The sequence below is a fragment of the Rhinoderma darwinii genome, chromosome 5, assembly GCF_050947455.1.
Source record: "Rhinoderma darwinii isolate aRhiDar2 chromosome 5, aRhiDar2.hap1, whole genome shotgun sequence".
NCBI lineage: Eukaryota > Metazoa > Chordata > Amphibia > Anura > Rhinodermatidae > Rhinoderma > Rhinoderma darwinii.
This window is the reverse complement of record NC_134691.1, coordinates 269,825,765-269,841,819: the sequence shown is the minus strand read 5'-3', so window position 1 is coordinate 269,841,819 and position 16,055 is coordinate 269,825,765. Positions and strand designations below refer to the sequence as shown.

Here is a 16,055-nt window from a genome sequence, read left to right as displayed (position 1 = left end):
CCGCTGTGAAAAGACGTATTGGCAGTCGTTAAGGTGTTAAAGCATCTAAAATAAAAAATGAAGCAACTTTGCAAATCGTCTTGATTAAAAGTCCCCAGGGCCGCCATCAGGGGGGTATTAGGGGTACTAGTGTAGGGGGCCCGGCCAAACTTAATTGAAAGGGGGGCCCGGCAACTGCCGCGACTTGCCTTTGGTAGAAAAAAACAGGCCCCTGCAATGGGGCCTGTTCTTTTCACCAAAACAATGTAGTGAGCTGCGGGCCCCCCTCTCGTCAAACACCGCCGTGAGCTGCGGGCCCCCCTCTCATCACCGCCGCGAAACACTGCTTGCGCGCGCGCGAACGACCGCAAGCGCGCACCCGTGCGCGAACGACCGCAAGCACCCACGCGAACGACCAGGCGCGCCGCCGAGAGGGAGGCGGTGCGCCCGCAACACAAGTCCGATCTACGGGGAAGGACAGCAGCGGCGCACAGTTTACTTACCTGCTGGCCCGCCTCTGACTCCGCCTCCTCGTCATCCTCCTCCTCCGCCTCCTCGTCCGACTCCGCCTCCTCGTCCGACTCCGCCTCCTTGTCCTCCGACTTCGCCTCCTCGTCCTCCTCGTCCGACTTCGCCTCCTTCTTCTCCAGAGCGTAGCTGCGTAAGGAGAGGGGGAGGAGTCCAGTTCTTGCGCGGCGGCAGGAGTTACACGATCCCCGCCATTTTCTGGAGCCTGGAGGTGAAGGACTGGACGTCTGGACCGAAGACATCGCCTGAAGAGGACTGGAGTGGGAGCAGCTCTTCTGACACGGTGAGTAAAGTGTCTCAAAGTGCTGTTTATGTATGGCCCTGTTCACACAGAGTATTTTGCAGGCCGAAAAAATCTGCCTCAAAATTCCTTAAAGAATTTTGAGGCAGATTTTGACCTGCCCACACTATCTTGCCGCGTTTTTTGCTGCGTTTTTTTTGCCCGCTGCGATTGAGGACAGCAGACAAAAAACACAGCGAAAAATGCATTTTCTGCCTCCCATTGATTTCGATGGGAGGTCAGAGGCAGAACCGCGGCAAGAAAGGACGTGCTGCTTTTTCTTTTTTCCGCGACTGGCTCCCATTGATTTCAGATTAAATCAATGGGAGGCGGTTTTGGAAGTTTGGTGCTGATTCTGACGCAGTGTCCGAGTCAATATCAAGGCCCAAAAACTCTGTGAACTGGGCCTTATTGTTAGGGCTTATTCAGACGAACGTGTAATACGTCCGTGCAACGTGTGTGATTTTCACGCGCCTCGCACGGACCTATGTTACTCTATGGGGCCGTGCAGACTGTCCGTGATTTTCACGCAGCGTGAGTCCGCTGCGTAAAACTCACGACATGTCCTATATTTATGCATTGTTTGCGCATCACGCACCCATTGAAGTCAATGGGTGCGTGAAAATCACGCCCAGCACTTCTGCAGCAGTATAAACTATGAATGAAAACAGAAAAGCACCACGTGCTACAAACATACAAACAGAGTGTCATAATGATGGCGGCTGCGCGAAAATCACGCAGCCGCGCATCATACGCAGCTGACACACGGAGCTGTTATGGACCTTTTGCATGTGCAAAACGCCACGTTTTTGCGCACGCAAAAAGCACACGCTTGTGTAAATCCGGCCTTAGGGTAGGAACACACTAGGCATGAACGCTGCGGATTTTATGCAACACATTTTATTGTGGAAAATCCGCAGCGTATCACAGTCGCAGCCGAGTGGATGAGATTAGAACAAATCTCTTTCACACGCTGCAAAAATAATGGACCTGCAGTGTGGCTTTTTAAGCCGCAACATGTCAATTTATGCTGTGGAATCGCTGCTCCTCTGTTGCGGAAATGCTGCGGTTCTGCCGCAAAAATCACAAATGAGAAAAAAAAAGGTACTTTTTTACATTTATAAAAAAGTTTAGACTTGCCCCGGCCGTAGTCCTGGTGACTCGATCCTCTATTCTTAGCGCAGCCCGGCCTCCTGTCATGACGTTTCATCCCATGTGACTGCTGCAGCGGTCACATGGTCTACAGCGTCATCCCAGGAGGCGGGGCTACGTTCAGAAGAGAGAGATGCGTCACCAGGACTACGGCCGGGGCAAGTCTAAACTTTTTCCCTGCAGGATTCCCGCAGCGGACAAGCCTCACGAAACCTGCGCCACTATTTGGTGCGGTTTTGCTGGCAGAATTCCCTGCGGCTACAGGGGCGGATAAGCTGTGTAGTTTTACTCAGACGGAAACGGAAGCTGTGCTGTCACTTTCACTTTCCGTTGCGGGGTTCACCCGACAGAAACCTCAGACGGAACCCCGGAGCGGAAGCGAACGGTGATGTGAACAGGCCCTAACACAAAAGTTTTGTATTTTTTTAAGCTGGTTCACAAAAAAAAATAATTCCAAATTCTACTGGACCAATTGCCTATTTAGAGACAGGCAGCAGCTCCAGGAGCGACATCATAAGGAACACACTAGGCGGATATGCTGAGTAAAACTACACAGCTTATCCGCCCCGGTAGCCGCAGGGAATTCTGCCAGCAAAACCGCACCAAATAGTGGCGCAGGTTTCGTGAGGCGTGTCCGCTGCGGGAATCCTGCAGGGAAAAAAAAGTTTCGACTTGCCCCGGCCGTAGTTTAGGTGACGCATCTCTCTCTTCTGAAAGTAGCCCCGCCTCCTGGGATGACGCTGTAGACCATGTGACCACTGCAGCAGTCACATGGGATGAAACGTCATGACAGGAGGCTGGGCTGCGCTAAGAATAGAGGATCGCGTCACCAGGACTACGGCCGGGGCAAGTCTAAACTTTTTTATAAATGTAAAAAAGTACCTTTTTTTTTCTCATTTGTGATTTTTGCGGCAGAACCGCAGCATTTCCGCAACAGAGGAGCAGCGATTCCACAGCATAAATTGACATGCTGCGGCTTAAAAAGCCACACTGCAGGTCCATTTTTTTTGCAGCGTGTGGATGAGATTTGTTCTAATCTCATCCACTCGGCTGCGACTGTGATACGCTGCGGATTTTCCACAATAAAATGTGTTGCATAAAATCCGCAGCGTTCATGCCTAGTCTAGTGTTCCTACCCTAAGGCCGGATTTACGCAAGCGTGTGCTTTTTGCGTTCGCAAAAACGTGGCGTTTTGCGCATGCAAAGGGTCCATAACAGCTCCGTGTGTCAGCAGCGTATGATGCGTGGCTGCGTGATTTTCGCGCAGCCGCCATCATTATGACACTCTGTTTGTATGTTTGTAGCACGTGATGCTTTTTTATTTTCATTCATAGTTTATACTGCTGCGGAAGTGCTGGGCGTGATTTTCACGCACCCATTTACTTCAATGGGTGCGTGATGCGCGAACACTGCACAAATATAGGACATGTCGTGAGTTTTACGCAGCGGACGCACGCTGCGTGAAAATCACTTACAGTCTGCACGGCCCCATAGAGTAACATAGGTCCGTGCGAGGCGCGTGAAAATCACACACGTTGCACGGATGTATTACATGTTTGTCTGAATAAGCCCTAACAATAAGGCCCAGTTCACAGAGTTTTCGGGCCTTGATATTGACTCGGACACTGCGTCAGAATCAGCACCAAACAACTTCCAAAACCGCCTCCCATTGATTTAATCTGAAATCAATGGGAGTAAGTCGCTGAAAAAAGAAAAAGCAGCACGTCCTTTCAAAATCTGCCTCAAAATTCGGAGCGCGGTTCCAGGCGGTCCCGGGTGCGCATGCGCGGGAGTTTGCGGGTGCGCGCGATCGGTCGCACGGGCGGCAGTGTTTGACGGCCCCCATGACGACCCCCATGCTACCTAGGGCCGCCATCAGGGGGGGGTATTATGGGTACTGATGTGAGAGGCCCGGCCAAACCTAATTGAAAGGGGGGCCCGCAGCTCACGACATTCTTTTGGTGAAAAAAACAAGCCCCATTGCAGGGGCCTGTTTTTTTTCTACCAAAGGCAAGTCGCGGCAGTTGCCGGGCCCCCCTTTCAATTAGGTTTGGCCGGGCCTCTCACATCAGTACCCATAATACCCCCCGTGATGGCGGCCCTGGGTACCATGATATAGTGCTGGACGGAGTACCGTTAACAGGCGGTGCCACGGTAGGGGGGCCCAGAAAATTTAGCTGTAGGGGGCCCTGAAATTCCTGATGGCGGCCCTGAAAGTCCCCCATAGTTTTGTGTTTACAGCTCCTAAGCAGACCTATGTGTGTCCATGGTTACAGAATACAGACAAATTTCTATGTAGTCTGACCCTTCAGTCATACTCCCTTACATAAGTATCCTACTTCTTGATAACTTACCGGATGTTGTAAGTTAGTAAGGGAATGACGGAAGGAGTATGACTGCAGGATCAGAATACACACAGGTTTGCTTGTAGTCTGTTACCAGAGTGACCACTAGGACTGAAAAAATTTTAGGAATTTTTTACATTTTTACAAGACTATTTTTAAAGTACCTTCATTATTTCACTTTTTTTTAACAACAAATGGAGCTCTTTGGTACGCTGGCATAGTCTTATGGCTAATTAGATTAGATATCCCTGGTAGCACATTCAACTTACCAGTGTGATAAAAAATAACAGCCACCTTTGTATGGCAAAATTTCATGCAGAGAATTGGTGCTTACACACTGGATAAACCTGCACCTTTGATCCAATCACTACCCTGACATCAAGTTACATATATTTTACAAAATGTATGTTCAGTAGTCACATAGCTTATGTGCCCTGTGTGGGAGGCATCTGTTTTTGATTTTACAATGTCTTCTACATGCTGGTTTATACCTCATGAAAGTATTGGGTCCCTGTGGAGTCAGAATGAGGGGTGGTGGAAACACCCATCTACAATGTTCCTATGCGTGTACATATAATACACGATGAAAATCCACTTTAGTTCCCATAACGTTAAGTACTTTATTTCCACATTAATATTTTGCTACTTTTATGCTGTTCTTATATTACAATTTGACTACTTACATATATACTTAAATCTAATTAACTTACCCAGACAGAAGGTGACCTGTAGCTGCAGCGATTGCGCAATCTGTGTATGTGCCCTTTCCAAGGTATGTTACTTCTTCAATAACTTTTTTCAGATGCATCTTGCCAGATTCCATACTGATCATCTCACTAATCACCTTCACCTCATCACTGTAGTGGAGAGCTCCAGAATTCCATGTTAGACGCCTGTCACATCGTTGATAACTGGGCATAAATATAATGGCTGATTATTATTTCATCGATTTTTCTTTCATGTTAAATTATATTGTTGTTAGTTACATTGAAAAACAGAAGTTTTTCCTCTAACACAACAATCAGCAATTACTGCACTTGGGTTTTGCTTTTGTCTTATTTTGAATTAAGACAGCATGACAATAAGTTGACTGTAAGGGGCTCAAAGCCACCCCTTGTAGCAGATGTGTCAGCTGTGGTGAGAGACCTACGATGAGACTGCGCCACGAGACTTGGAGTCTGCTTAATGCTGCTGGGTCAGAGTTGCCTGGGGCCACCTCGGGTCAAAGACAATTGACGTTGTTGTGGATTTGGCCTACTGTGACGCAGCATTAGGAGTCTCCCTGCAATGTAGCACAGACTGGGTCATGCTGTTGGCTCAGAATAAAGGGAATACCCGAGAGGAATCGCATTGCCGTCAGTAGAGCGAGAGAGTGGCACCAAGGTCACCATTAGTGCCATGTAAGAACTGTATTTATTTTGTTTGGGATGCAAGGTTTAAGAATTTTTGCCCTCATGTATAGTAAAGTATGTACAGTAAAGTTCTGCTGCAATTGAACTTTGACTCCACTTGTCTTGTTTTCCACAGCATCCAAAAAAACTGTGTTTACCAGAGCACTCTTTTAGCTTAACTAATCTTGATGTACTTGTCTCTTTTTTTATTCATAGATTGTGCAGTAAGAAAGTACCCAGTAATTCTCTATGTATTAACATATTATAATATTTGAATATGTTTCAACTCCATTATTTTTCAATGGGACTTTATTTGTTTTTTAATATATGCAGATCGATGAGCCATTGACTTTGTATGGAATATAAAAATGAGCCATAGGGGCGTGGCCTGGTAGTGAATGGAGGAAGACGTGTAGCTGCTGAGCTCCTCTGCACTGAAGCCCAAATCGGCTCAAATAATCCTTTATCCTGCAAACTTTTTCTCCTTCTGAGCATCCCTGACACGGTGGCAAGAAAGGACTCACCCTTGATCCTCCGGTCCCACGGAAAATCCTGTGACGGGAGAACTTCTCAGGTGGGCCTGCTATCATTGATAGGGCCGGCCTTCCCCATTCTGAGGATCCATCCTGCCGTTGATCTCCTCTGTCTGGTGTCGGGCGCTTCTTTGAGGTGAGGGATTTACTCTCCTTGAGTGTCTGGTGTCATCTCCTGTGCAGACTGCGTGACACTTACCTCGGCTGTCGTGTGGGCCCATTCTCCTCCGACGCCCATCTTGGTTTCAGCCACTGAATGCTGGGAGGACTGAGCTCTGCTTTATACTGAAAGCAGCTATCTAGAGGGGAAGCGTGAATGGTTTTCCCCTCTCTGCCGGTGACAACTGATCTGGAGTCTGGGAATAGATCATGGGAGACTTCCTGCAGTTCTCACTTACTTAGTCGCTCCTGCAGTTCTCACTAACTTTGTCTCTGGTAGGGGGCTGTGTTTGGATCTTATAACACTTTGTCCAAGGTGAAAGTTTGATGTCATACCGAGCTGAATTGTGTGTCCACATAAAACACAATGGGTGGTACTGCAAAAAAAGAACACCAAGGCTAAACCAGCCAAACTCACAGAGTATTTCAATAACCCCTCTTCTCAACACAAAGAGGTGAGCAGATGTATTTCTCTTCCACCATCTTCTCCCACCCCCTCGTCCAAGGCAGATTCAATCAACAATGACATTCTTGATCACATTGACTCCCAGCCCGCTTCAGAGGCAACAATGAAAAAACTACTGAACTCTTTAAGAGACTCATTTCAACTGGACTTGAGACAAGTTATGGGGGAATTAAGATCTAACATTCAATCCATTGCCACAGGGTATTGGATTTGGAAGACTGTTCCTGTAGGAACAATGTTCGTATTAGAGGAATTTCTGAGACGGTTTCTCCAGATATCCTCTCTCAATACCTCACTGATCTGATGGCGATAGTCTTACCTCATAAATCTACTCTGGACCTCATGATTGACAGGATCCACCGGATCCCAAAACCCTGTCATATTGCCTCGCAGCTCCCTAGGGATACGATTGCTCACATCCACTTCTATAGGGTAAAAGATTAATTCCTCAGAGCATTAAAATCCGGTCCCGATCTGCCAGACGCTTCAAATATATATCTCTATTCCCTGATCTGTCTGAAGTGACTATGATGAGACGCAAAGAATTTGCTTAGTTTTTTAAAATTTTGTGTGACAAAGGCATTCTCTACAAATGGGGGTTCCCGGTGAAGCTCCTTATCTCCAAGAATGGGACTCAACACGTCTGCTTTTCTCCAGAGATGGCAGAAGACCTTCTGCATTCCTGGGGCCTGATTTCTACTCCTCCTCAGAGTCCTCACCACGCTTTTGCATCCCGCCCGGAATTCATTACAACTCTATGGTCGGATAAAGTTAGCAGAATGAGACGAAGAAACAATGTCTGATGAACAATCCCTTTCATCTACAGGTTTATCTACAAGGCTTCTTGCCATCTGCGTGAGTGTAAGCCTTGTTTGGCCAGACTTTTGCCTTTTTTCTCCTTGTTTGCGAATGCACATTGCGTTGAATGTGACTCTCTGTTTACTGTTTTATGTACTTTGTTGGTTTTATATACTTGTGCTATATTATTTCTGTACTAATCTTTCTCTACATGTAGGATTCCTTATTGTTCAGGTACAATTTGGGACCTTCTTTAAATACGGACATGGGGGTTAAATTTGTATGAATTAATGCCCATGGCTTAAATTCCCCATTCAAAAGATCTCTTGTTTGGAGGGAAGCATTGTAGATCGAAATGTGACATTCTTTGTGTGCAGGAATCCCATTTGTCTAATCGTAATTCTCATTCATTTAAACATAAACAATTTCCACACATATTAATGGCATCTAGGGATGTTAAGAAAGCTGGGGTAATCATAGCTATTAAGGACTCTGTTGTTTTCAAATCCCTTGACTCATATTCTGATCCACAAGGTAAATACATCATCCTTATCTGTGAACTTAACAATAAGTTGTATACTCTGGTTTCGCTTTATGCCCCGAATAAAAGGCAACTCCCCTTCTTAAAGAAAATGCTAGAAAAAGTTGACACCCTGAAGAAAGGCAGTTTGATTATTTGCGGTGACTTTAACGCAGTGATTAACTCGGAGCTAGACCGCCCTCTCTTATTATGTAAGAGAACTTACATGACTTTTGGAGATATCAACATGCCACCGAGAAAGATTACACTTTTTATTCATCTCTGCATAAAGTGTACTCTCGGATTGACTATTTCCTATTGTAAAATTGGTTTGATAACTTGGTCTGATCATGCTCCAATTGAACTGGTAACCAAAATTGTAGTCCTCCTGGAATCTCATGGGGACTGAATACATTTCTGTTAAATTCCCCTTCGCTTATATCTTCTGTGGGTAGTGCTCTGAAATAATTTTTTCAAATTAATTCTGATATAGCTTCCTCCCATGAACTTTTGTGGTGTACACATAAGGCATTTGTCAGGGGTTTATTTATTCAAGCAGCTGCAGGAGCTAAAAGAGAAAGAAATAAAATCCTTGATTCCCTTATTGGTAATATTCAAGCCTTAGAAGTTAAACTAAAAGCATGTTCTACAGATCCTTGTAGACATGAATTGGGAATTCTTAAAAAATTTTTAATTGGAACTTTTGTATACAGGGTGGCAGACCAAGTAAGATATTAGCTAAGGGGGTGAAACAGCACATGGCTAGGTCCAAAATATCCTTTTTGAAATTCTCAGATAGCTCAAAATTATATGATCCCCGTCAGATAACTGAGGCCCTCGCTGAATATTATAGGTCGTTATTTAACCTTGGGGAGGATAACACTCTCCCAAAAGTAACCAAGAAAATATAGACGCCTTTCTAGCCCGTATGAAACTCCCTGAACTGTCCAACACCCAACTATCTCGTCTAAATGCTCCGATCACTATTGATGAGATCCGTAAAATAATCGTCAGTCAAAACAAAATAAATCCCCTGGCCTGGACGGCTTACCGAATGAATACTACAGATCCTTCTCTGAGATATTATTGCCCCATTTGCGTAACACATTTATGGGAATAGAAAATTCCATGCAGCCTCCCCCTGAAATGTTACAAGCCACAATTATTATGCTCCCTAAACCAGGAAAGTCTCCAGACTCTCCTGCCAATTTCCGACCAATATCCCTCCTAAACTGTGACATAAAACTATATGCGAAAATCCTTGCTACAAGACTAAATTAATGCCTGCCTTCTCTAGTTGCATTAGATCAAGAAGAATTTGTCAAAAACTGGCAAGATAGCGATGGCACTCGCAGGAATTTAGATCTTATACAAATAGCTAATACCTCTACAACTCCAACTTTGTTAATTTCTCTTGATGCCGAAAAGGCTTTTGATAGGGTTAATTGGCGATACCTAGAGGGAGTATTGGATAAATTTGGATTTCACTCGTTCATCAAATCCGCAATTCCCTCCCTATATACCTTCCCCTCGGCTGTGGTGCTTTCTTCCGGATTTATATCCGAACCCATATATATATCATATGGTACTCATCAGGGCTGTCTATTGTCCCCTTTGATATTTGCTTTATGCATGGAACACTTAGCTGAAATGATTTGCAGTTCTCCACATTTCTCGGGCATTGTGGTAGGAAGTGTAGAACACAAAATTGGTCTTTACGCAGATGATGTTATATTATCCTGTACTTCTCCATTATCGTCCCTTCCAGCGGTACTAGATATTATCTTACAATATTCTGAAGTATCGTATTATAAATTAAACATTTCCAAGTCTGTGATGTTATCGATCAATATTACTCCAGTAATTAGAGATAAATGATCTGCATCCCATTTGACCTTCCTTACTTAGGTATAAAACTTTCCCACCCCGTCCCAAGTCATTGCAAATAACTTTTTGGAACTTGTTTCTTCTATGAGGCTGGAATGTGAAAGACTAAACAAATTTCGGTTGTCTTGGATTGCCAGAATTAATTTAATTAAAATGCTTTTATTACTCAGACATTTATACTTATGTAGAACAATTCTATATCTTATCCCTTCCTCCATTACCTCACAAATTCAAAAGCTATTTCCTAATTTTTTTTGGAACAGTAAGAGGGCTCAGGTGGCAAAACATTTATTGTTTCGTAAGGTTAGGGAGGGAGGATTGGGGGTACCTGATGTGGTAGCGTATGGCATAGCATCCATTATGGATAAGATAGTCTCTCTTTGGAATACGCCGTCCTCTAATCTATGGTCCCAGTTGGAAGATGAGATGATTCCAAGTATCTGGATGAAGTCTTTTTTGGCCGCCTCTTACTTAGGAGCTCAAATAAATAACCTGCCCTTACAATCCATGAGCAACACTTTAAAAGTTTGTAACATAAGTGGGTCCATATTTCCCTTGTACATATTGCAATTCAAGCACTTATCCCCCTTTCACCTCAAATCCCTATTACTCCATGGCAATCAACGGGCATAACAGTCCTCTCAAATTTTTACAAAACTGGTATTTTCCAATCCTTTGGAAATCTATCCAAGGATTTTGGTCTTTCTTGTGTCTTCTTTCTTCACTATCTTCAAATAAGGCATCTCCTACAATCTTTGTCACTCCCATCAAAACAGACCACATTATCTTCCTATCACCAATTTTTATTTAAATGGAATGGCTTTCCAAAGGGCCTGGCTTGTGGTTATGCTCTTTTAATAAATTGAAATTTACTTGGTAAGACATCTCACATGCTGAAGTGGGAGCGGGAGTTGGGAGAAACATTTTCCGTAGCTAGCTAGATGAAAGCATCCAATTGGATTTTTAGGCATTCCAAATCACTTAGAACTTGTACGTAAAATACATCTTAGATGGTAGCTTACTCCATGAAAATGTGTGCATTTTTTTGCTGGGTCGTCCAATGTATATTGGAGAGGTTGTGGTCAAGTGGGTACGACCTTACACATGTGGTGGTCCTGTCCAACAGTATCTGTTCTTTGTAAGGAAGTCTTCCAGCTTATCTCAGAACTCTCGGGAATACCTGTGCCTGCTAATAAGGGCTTGGCTATCTTAGACATAGGCCTGGAGGACATTCCTCAGGCGTTCAGATTGGTCGTACACCACATTCTCGTAGACATGAAACTATCTATAGCTAAATCTTGGAAATCTCCCCCTCCATACTGGAAGTAATCAATAGTGTAAATAATAACTGCCATCATGAAACTCTGCTCTCGCAGACAATTACCTCTTACCAACGGGTCTGGAAAGCATGGCAACCTTGGATGTGCTCTCATCATTTCTCCTGATCATGTGTGATTGTAAATTTTAGTTTCCTGTACTATTCTAGGATTTCTTTTCATTTTACCTCATACAAGGCACAATCTGTATATGTTACCGTACTTTATTGTAGTATTATATTCATATACTTTATTTGTCTCTGATGGTCTCGAAATGTTTAGAGACCACCAAAGTATTGTTTCGTTTTTGCTTTACTGTTTAATGAAAAAACTTTCTAAAAACTTCAATAAAAACTATTGATTTAAAAAAAATAAAAAATAAATGAGTTCATAGGAATTTTGAAGAGGAGCCACAGACTTAATATGGTATATATAGAGGAGCCACAGACTTGATATGGAATATAAAGAGGAGCAATAGCCTTGATGTAGGATATAAAAAGGAGCAATAGAATATAAAGAGGAGCTGTAGTGGCACAGCAGCTGCTATGGGGCCCAGATACTAATCGGGCCCATCTCTGCTTAGAGGTGAGGTGCCGGCTGCGATAACTGTGAATGATGAAAGGAAAAAGTGGGAAAATAAATATAGATCGCTTGAAGACTAAGGAGGGGAGGAAAATACACAGAGTAAAGACCAAAATAATAAAAAAATCTTTTATGCCCTGATGGAGTGGGCCCCATTCCAAGTTTTGCTATGGTGCCCAACGGTTACTTGTTACGCTCCTGCTTGGTATTGGTATAAAGTGGAGCTATAGACTTAGTATGGAACATAAAGAGGCATGCAAATAGTACAGTGACTATGAGCAAAATCTATACAAATCTGAATATAGTAAGTGAGTGTTGGACTCTCCGCATTCATTTAGTGACGTACACTGTCTCAAAGAAGCCTGAAGTGGATACATTCAATGAAGATAATGGTTTGACGGGGAAGCGGATGATACAGATTTTTTTCACAGATTCACCTTTGTAACTGAGTTTATGCACTCCCAAAAACTGCGGTCCTTCCAAAAAGTTCACCCTAAGTGCTATATGCTTCTCTACTAGTTGGTGAAATAGTTCTCCATTAATGTACTTTTCATAAATGTGTTTCAGAATGAGTTGGTAAACTTATTTCAATAAATCTATTTCCTCTGAAATTTATTGAGGTCTTCACAGCTCTCTGGAATGCGCAAAATTCATGGTTTGACAAGAATGTGCTTGCCTTACACTCATACCTGCTATTCATTTGACCCACAAGATCTATTGCGAATGTCTTAACATCTTCAACTGATCCATATGGTGGAGTTCCGAGAGCAATGCTTTCAGATGTGTCTAAAACAATGAAAACGTCGACTGGGCAGTCTGCAAAGAAAGGTCAATGAATAAACACTTTGGGAAGTCCTAGTTCAGTTAAGCTATTATGTTATTGTATGTTTCACTAATGATTTTCTTACCAAGATTTCTTGATTCCGAATATGTTACGACCAAGATCATAAAAAAGCAGGAGAGGTGTGGAGTCATTGTATTCGCCTTCTTTGCATGTTAAGGGCTTGAAATCTGTTAAGAAAGACAAGATGAGTTGTAAACATAAATATATAAAACAAATATTTCCTGTATTCACTAAAATCTTTGTTACAGAAGCAATTTGGAACACAGCAAGTCTTCCGAAAACAGAAGATTTAAATTTTTACTTCTATGACGTATCCACGCAACAAAGAATTAAATCCTCATTCTGTCATAGTGAGTTGTGACATGCAAATTGCTCTTTTCTGCCCCTTGTGGCCAAGCTATGCTATACAGCCTAAAAAGTAAAGAGGCATTTTTCTAACTTGCATATAGCCTTAATCAATGTTTAGTTGTGTGGATATATGATGGAAGTGTAAATAGGATTCAGGTGTAGGAGCAGTGCTGCTTAGGAGTAGCAGACACATACCCATACAGTAAAATGCTAAATAAAGCTGCATGTATGCAGTAAGCTCCCCCTAGTGGTCCCTGCTCTCAGACAGAATTTTTTCATTTAGTGTTAATTTTTTTTTGCAAAAGTGAATAGATTAATGCAGCCATATTGGTTGTCACCTTTGAATTAGCTTCTCAGAAACTGATGGTAAAACTATGACTTTGTTATTTGTTAAACAGGCAATTGATCCTCCATTGCTTTACAAAAAAAATACCAAACGCGACATTGTAATATACTGTATATTTCCATAGTAATTTTCTTTCAATGCTTCAGACATATTTTGCATTAGGTTTGTATTAACAAAACTTACGATGGTAGATCTGCCACCCAATCCTACCCACAGGTGCACAGCTCGCTATAGTTACAGTACAATTATCAGAGCTCTGTCTTGTAACGAACCATTCACCTGTGTGATCATCGCATAATCCAGAAATATTTTTTCCTCTAGAAGTACAGTAAACAAAGTAGTTTTCTATTCAAAGACTACAGGCAGATATCTTGAAAACTGTGAGAAATTGATACACAAACTATAATTGCATATTGTAGAAATTTGCTGATAGCTGGCAGAATTTTCTTAAAACTGTGCTGTAAATACAAAGTAAAAATTTAATTTGTTGTTACCATCTTGGAACAAAAATGTTCTTTGTGCTATTTTAAACATGTTGATATGGGTATTATAATAAGTAATATAAACTATGCAGGATTTTACTGCCTCGGGTCACCTTGGACATTTTTAGAGTATTTCCTTGACCAAAAACTAGGATAGTAAATCTCTTATTTCCTTACTGTTTATGTCAATCTGATTTATATTGAAGACAGAGAAGCTAAATTTTATTCATGCAGTCATATTCAAGTAGAGCTATCATAGCTACCATGTCAGCTGTAGACATAGAAATATCTTACAGATGATTGTCAAGTTCCTGCACAATATTGTCCTCCTCCAGCAATTTTATTATGACCATCCGCACATGGTGATATAGTTTCTGCTCTTAAAGTCCATGTATGATCAAAAATCAAAACTTGGCTGTGCTTTCTGTGTCAGGCAGTTGTGTTCCTGACCTACACTTTTTCTCGTGGGTCCAGGGAGTAACAGCAGCTACTTTTACCAGCTTAGGTAAAACTATAATTTTGTCACAGAGTCACCCCAGCTTCTCACACTTGCATAGTCCCTACTCTTTCCTACTTCCTCCGTACCTCACTCTCTTCTGTTCTTTTTATTTAGTCTGGGAGTGAGGCTTTGTTCACATGTGCTTTTTTTAAAGTATATTTTACGACAAATATTGTGTTATGTGCAGCCTTTTCTTGGGATAAAAAAAACTAGAACCTTGACGGAAACCTGACAAACCCCATTAAAAGACAATGGGATTCTTTAGAATAGGTTGGGTTTCAAAATTAATCCGTCATAGCTGTCGTGGCTTTGGTATGAACAGAAGCCATAACAGTAGAGTGAGCACAGTCAGAAAAGTAAGGAAATCTGACAGTTTATTCACACCAAAACTGCATTTTATAATAGTGTGGGTGTTTGTATTAAAAAATGAATGTGAGGTAAAACATATTGAATTTTTTTTTTTTTTTAAAAGGTAACAATTTGAAACAAATACATAACATAATTGCAGTACTTATAACACAAGATTAAGATTTATTTGCATACAACAGTTTTAATCTTGCCACATTCCGACAGCCATCATTTTTTTATTTTTTGGTATTCATAGCTGCATGTTGTCTTGTTTTTTGTACAATTTTTGGGCATCATTTCGAGGTACATTTAAATTAGTTTTTAATTGAGAACCCAACTAAGTGCATAAATACGGCACCAGAAGCAAGCTCTGTACATGTACAGATGTGTTCAACCTTAGCCTTTCTTGAATTGCATTGGGTTAAGCAGTTTGTCACGATGCCAATTCAAAACAGTCTTGCACCGTCCAGTGGAAAGGGCGTAAGCGTTGATGTATGCGTTTGGGTTCTTATAGTTACAGAAATATCAACTATATATATGTTTTATTGTTTTTTCTGATACTTTTTAAATAAAAGTTGTTTATTTAAAAAAAATAGTTTCTTCTATTTTTTACATATTTGAAGGTATGCCCAGGTATTATCACTGGACGTCCTGGTGGCATTAGTTAGGCACTGGGCTGTGAACATAAAGAAATCAGCCCTGATGATCACTTGGGGCTGAAGGGTAGCCCACTCTTTGTTTATACAACTTAGGTAGCGCGATCAGGACTGATATGGCATATATCGGGTGTTCAACGCCAAGGATCTGAGATTTCTCAGAAACCCAGCTGTTATAGCGGAAGTCTGGCTGTCAGTCATAGATGGGCTCCTGTGATGATCATGTGGGCACAGCTTCATCAGGACATACCATTACATTCTAATTGCAGTGTTTTAGTAATAGTACATCCAAATGCGGAAAATGTTTAAAGAATGGCAGATGGTATAAGGACAGGAATTCTATAGAGGAGGAGAGGCATGATAGCCCTCCTGGGTATGAGAGGGTGAGGATGTGTTTAGACTACTGGAGAAGAGAATGGCATGGGCAGATCAGAAGTAGTGTGTGGTATTTGTATATAATGAGCAACATTTATTATACAATTTACACAAGGCTTTGGCATAAACTGTGGTGCTAAAAGTGTTTCAAATGATGACGTGCCACATTTTAGTGGTAAAATTTGTGACTTTTCTCTTCGCTTGGCAAATGTAGCAAGAAA

General features: G+C 42.1%; 1 protein-coding gene across 1 annotated transcript in view; it reads right to left on the bottom strand.

Annotated features, from left to right (window-relative positions):
- The window catches only part of LOC142652591 (uncharacterized), a 106,507-nt gene extending 93,596 nt beyond the window's left edge, over positions 1 to 12,911 (bottom strand). The window contains exons 1-2 of the mRNA XM_075828246.1: positions 12,845 to 12,911; positions 12,626 to 12,752 (exon numbers count right to left, since the gene is read on the bottom strand). Coding sequence (XP_075684361.1) covers positions 12,626 to 12,752; positions 12,845 to 12,911 — 194 coding nt within the window. The remainder of the gene's footprint in view (positions 1 to 12,625; positions 12,753 to 12,844) is intronic.
- Positions 12,912 to 16,055: the final 3,144 nt, after the last annotated feature.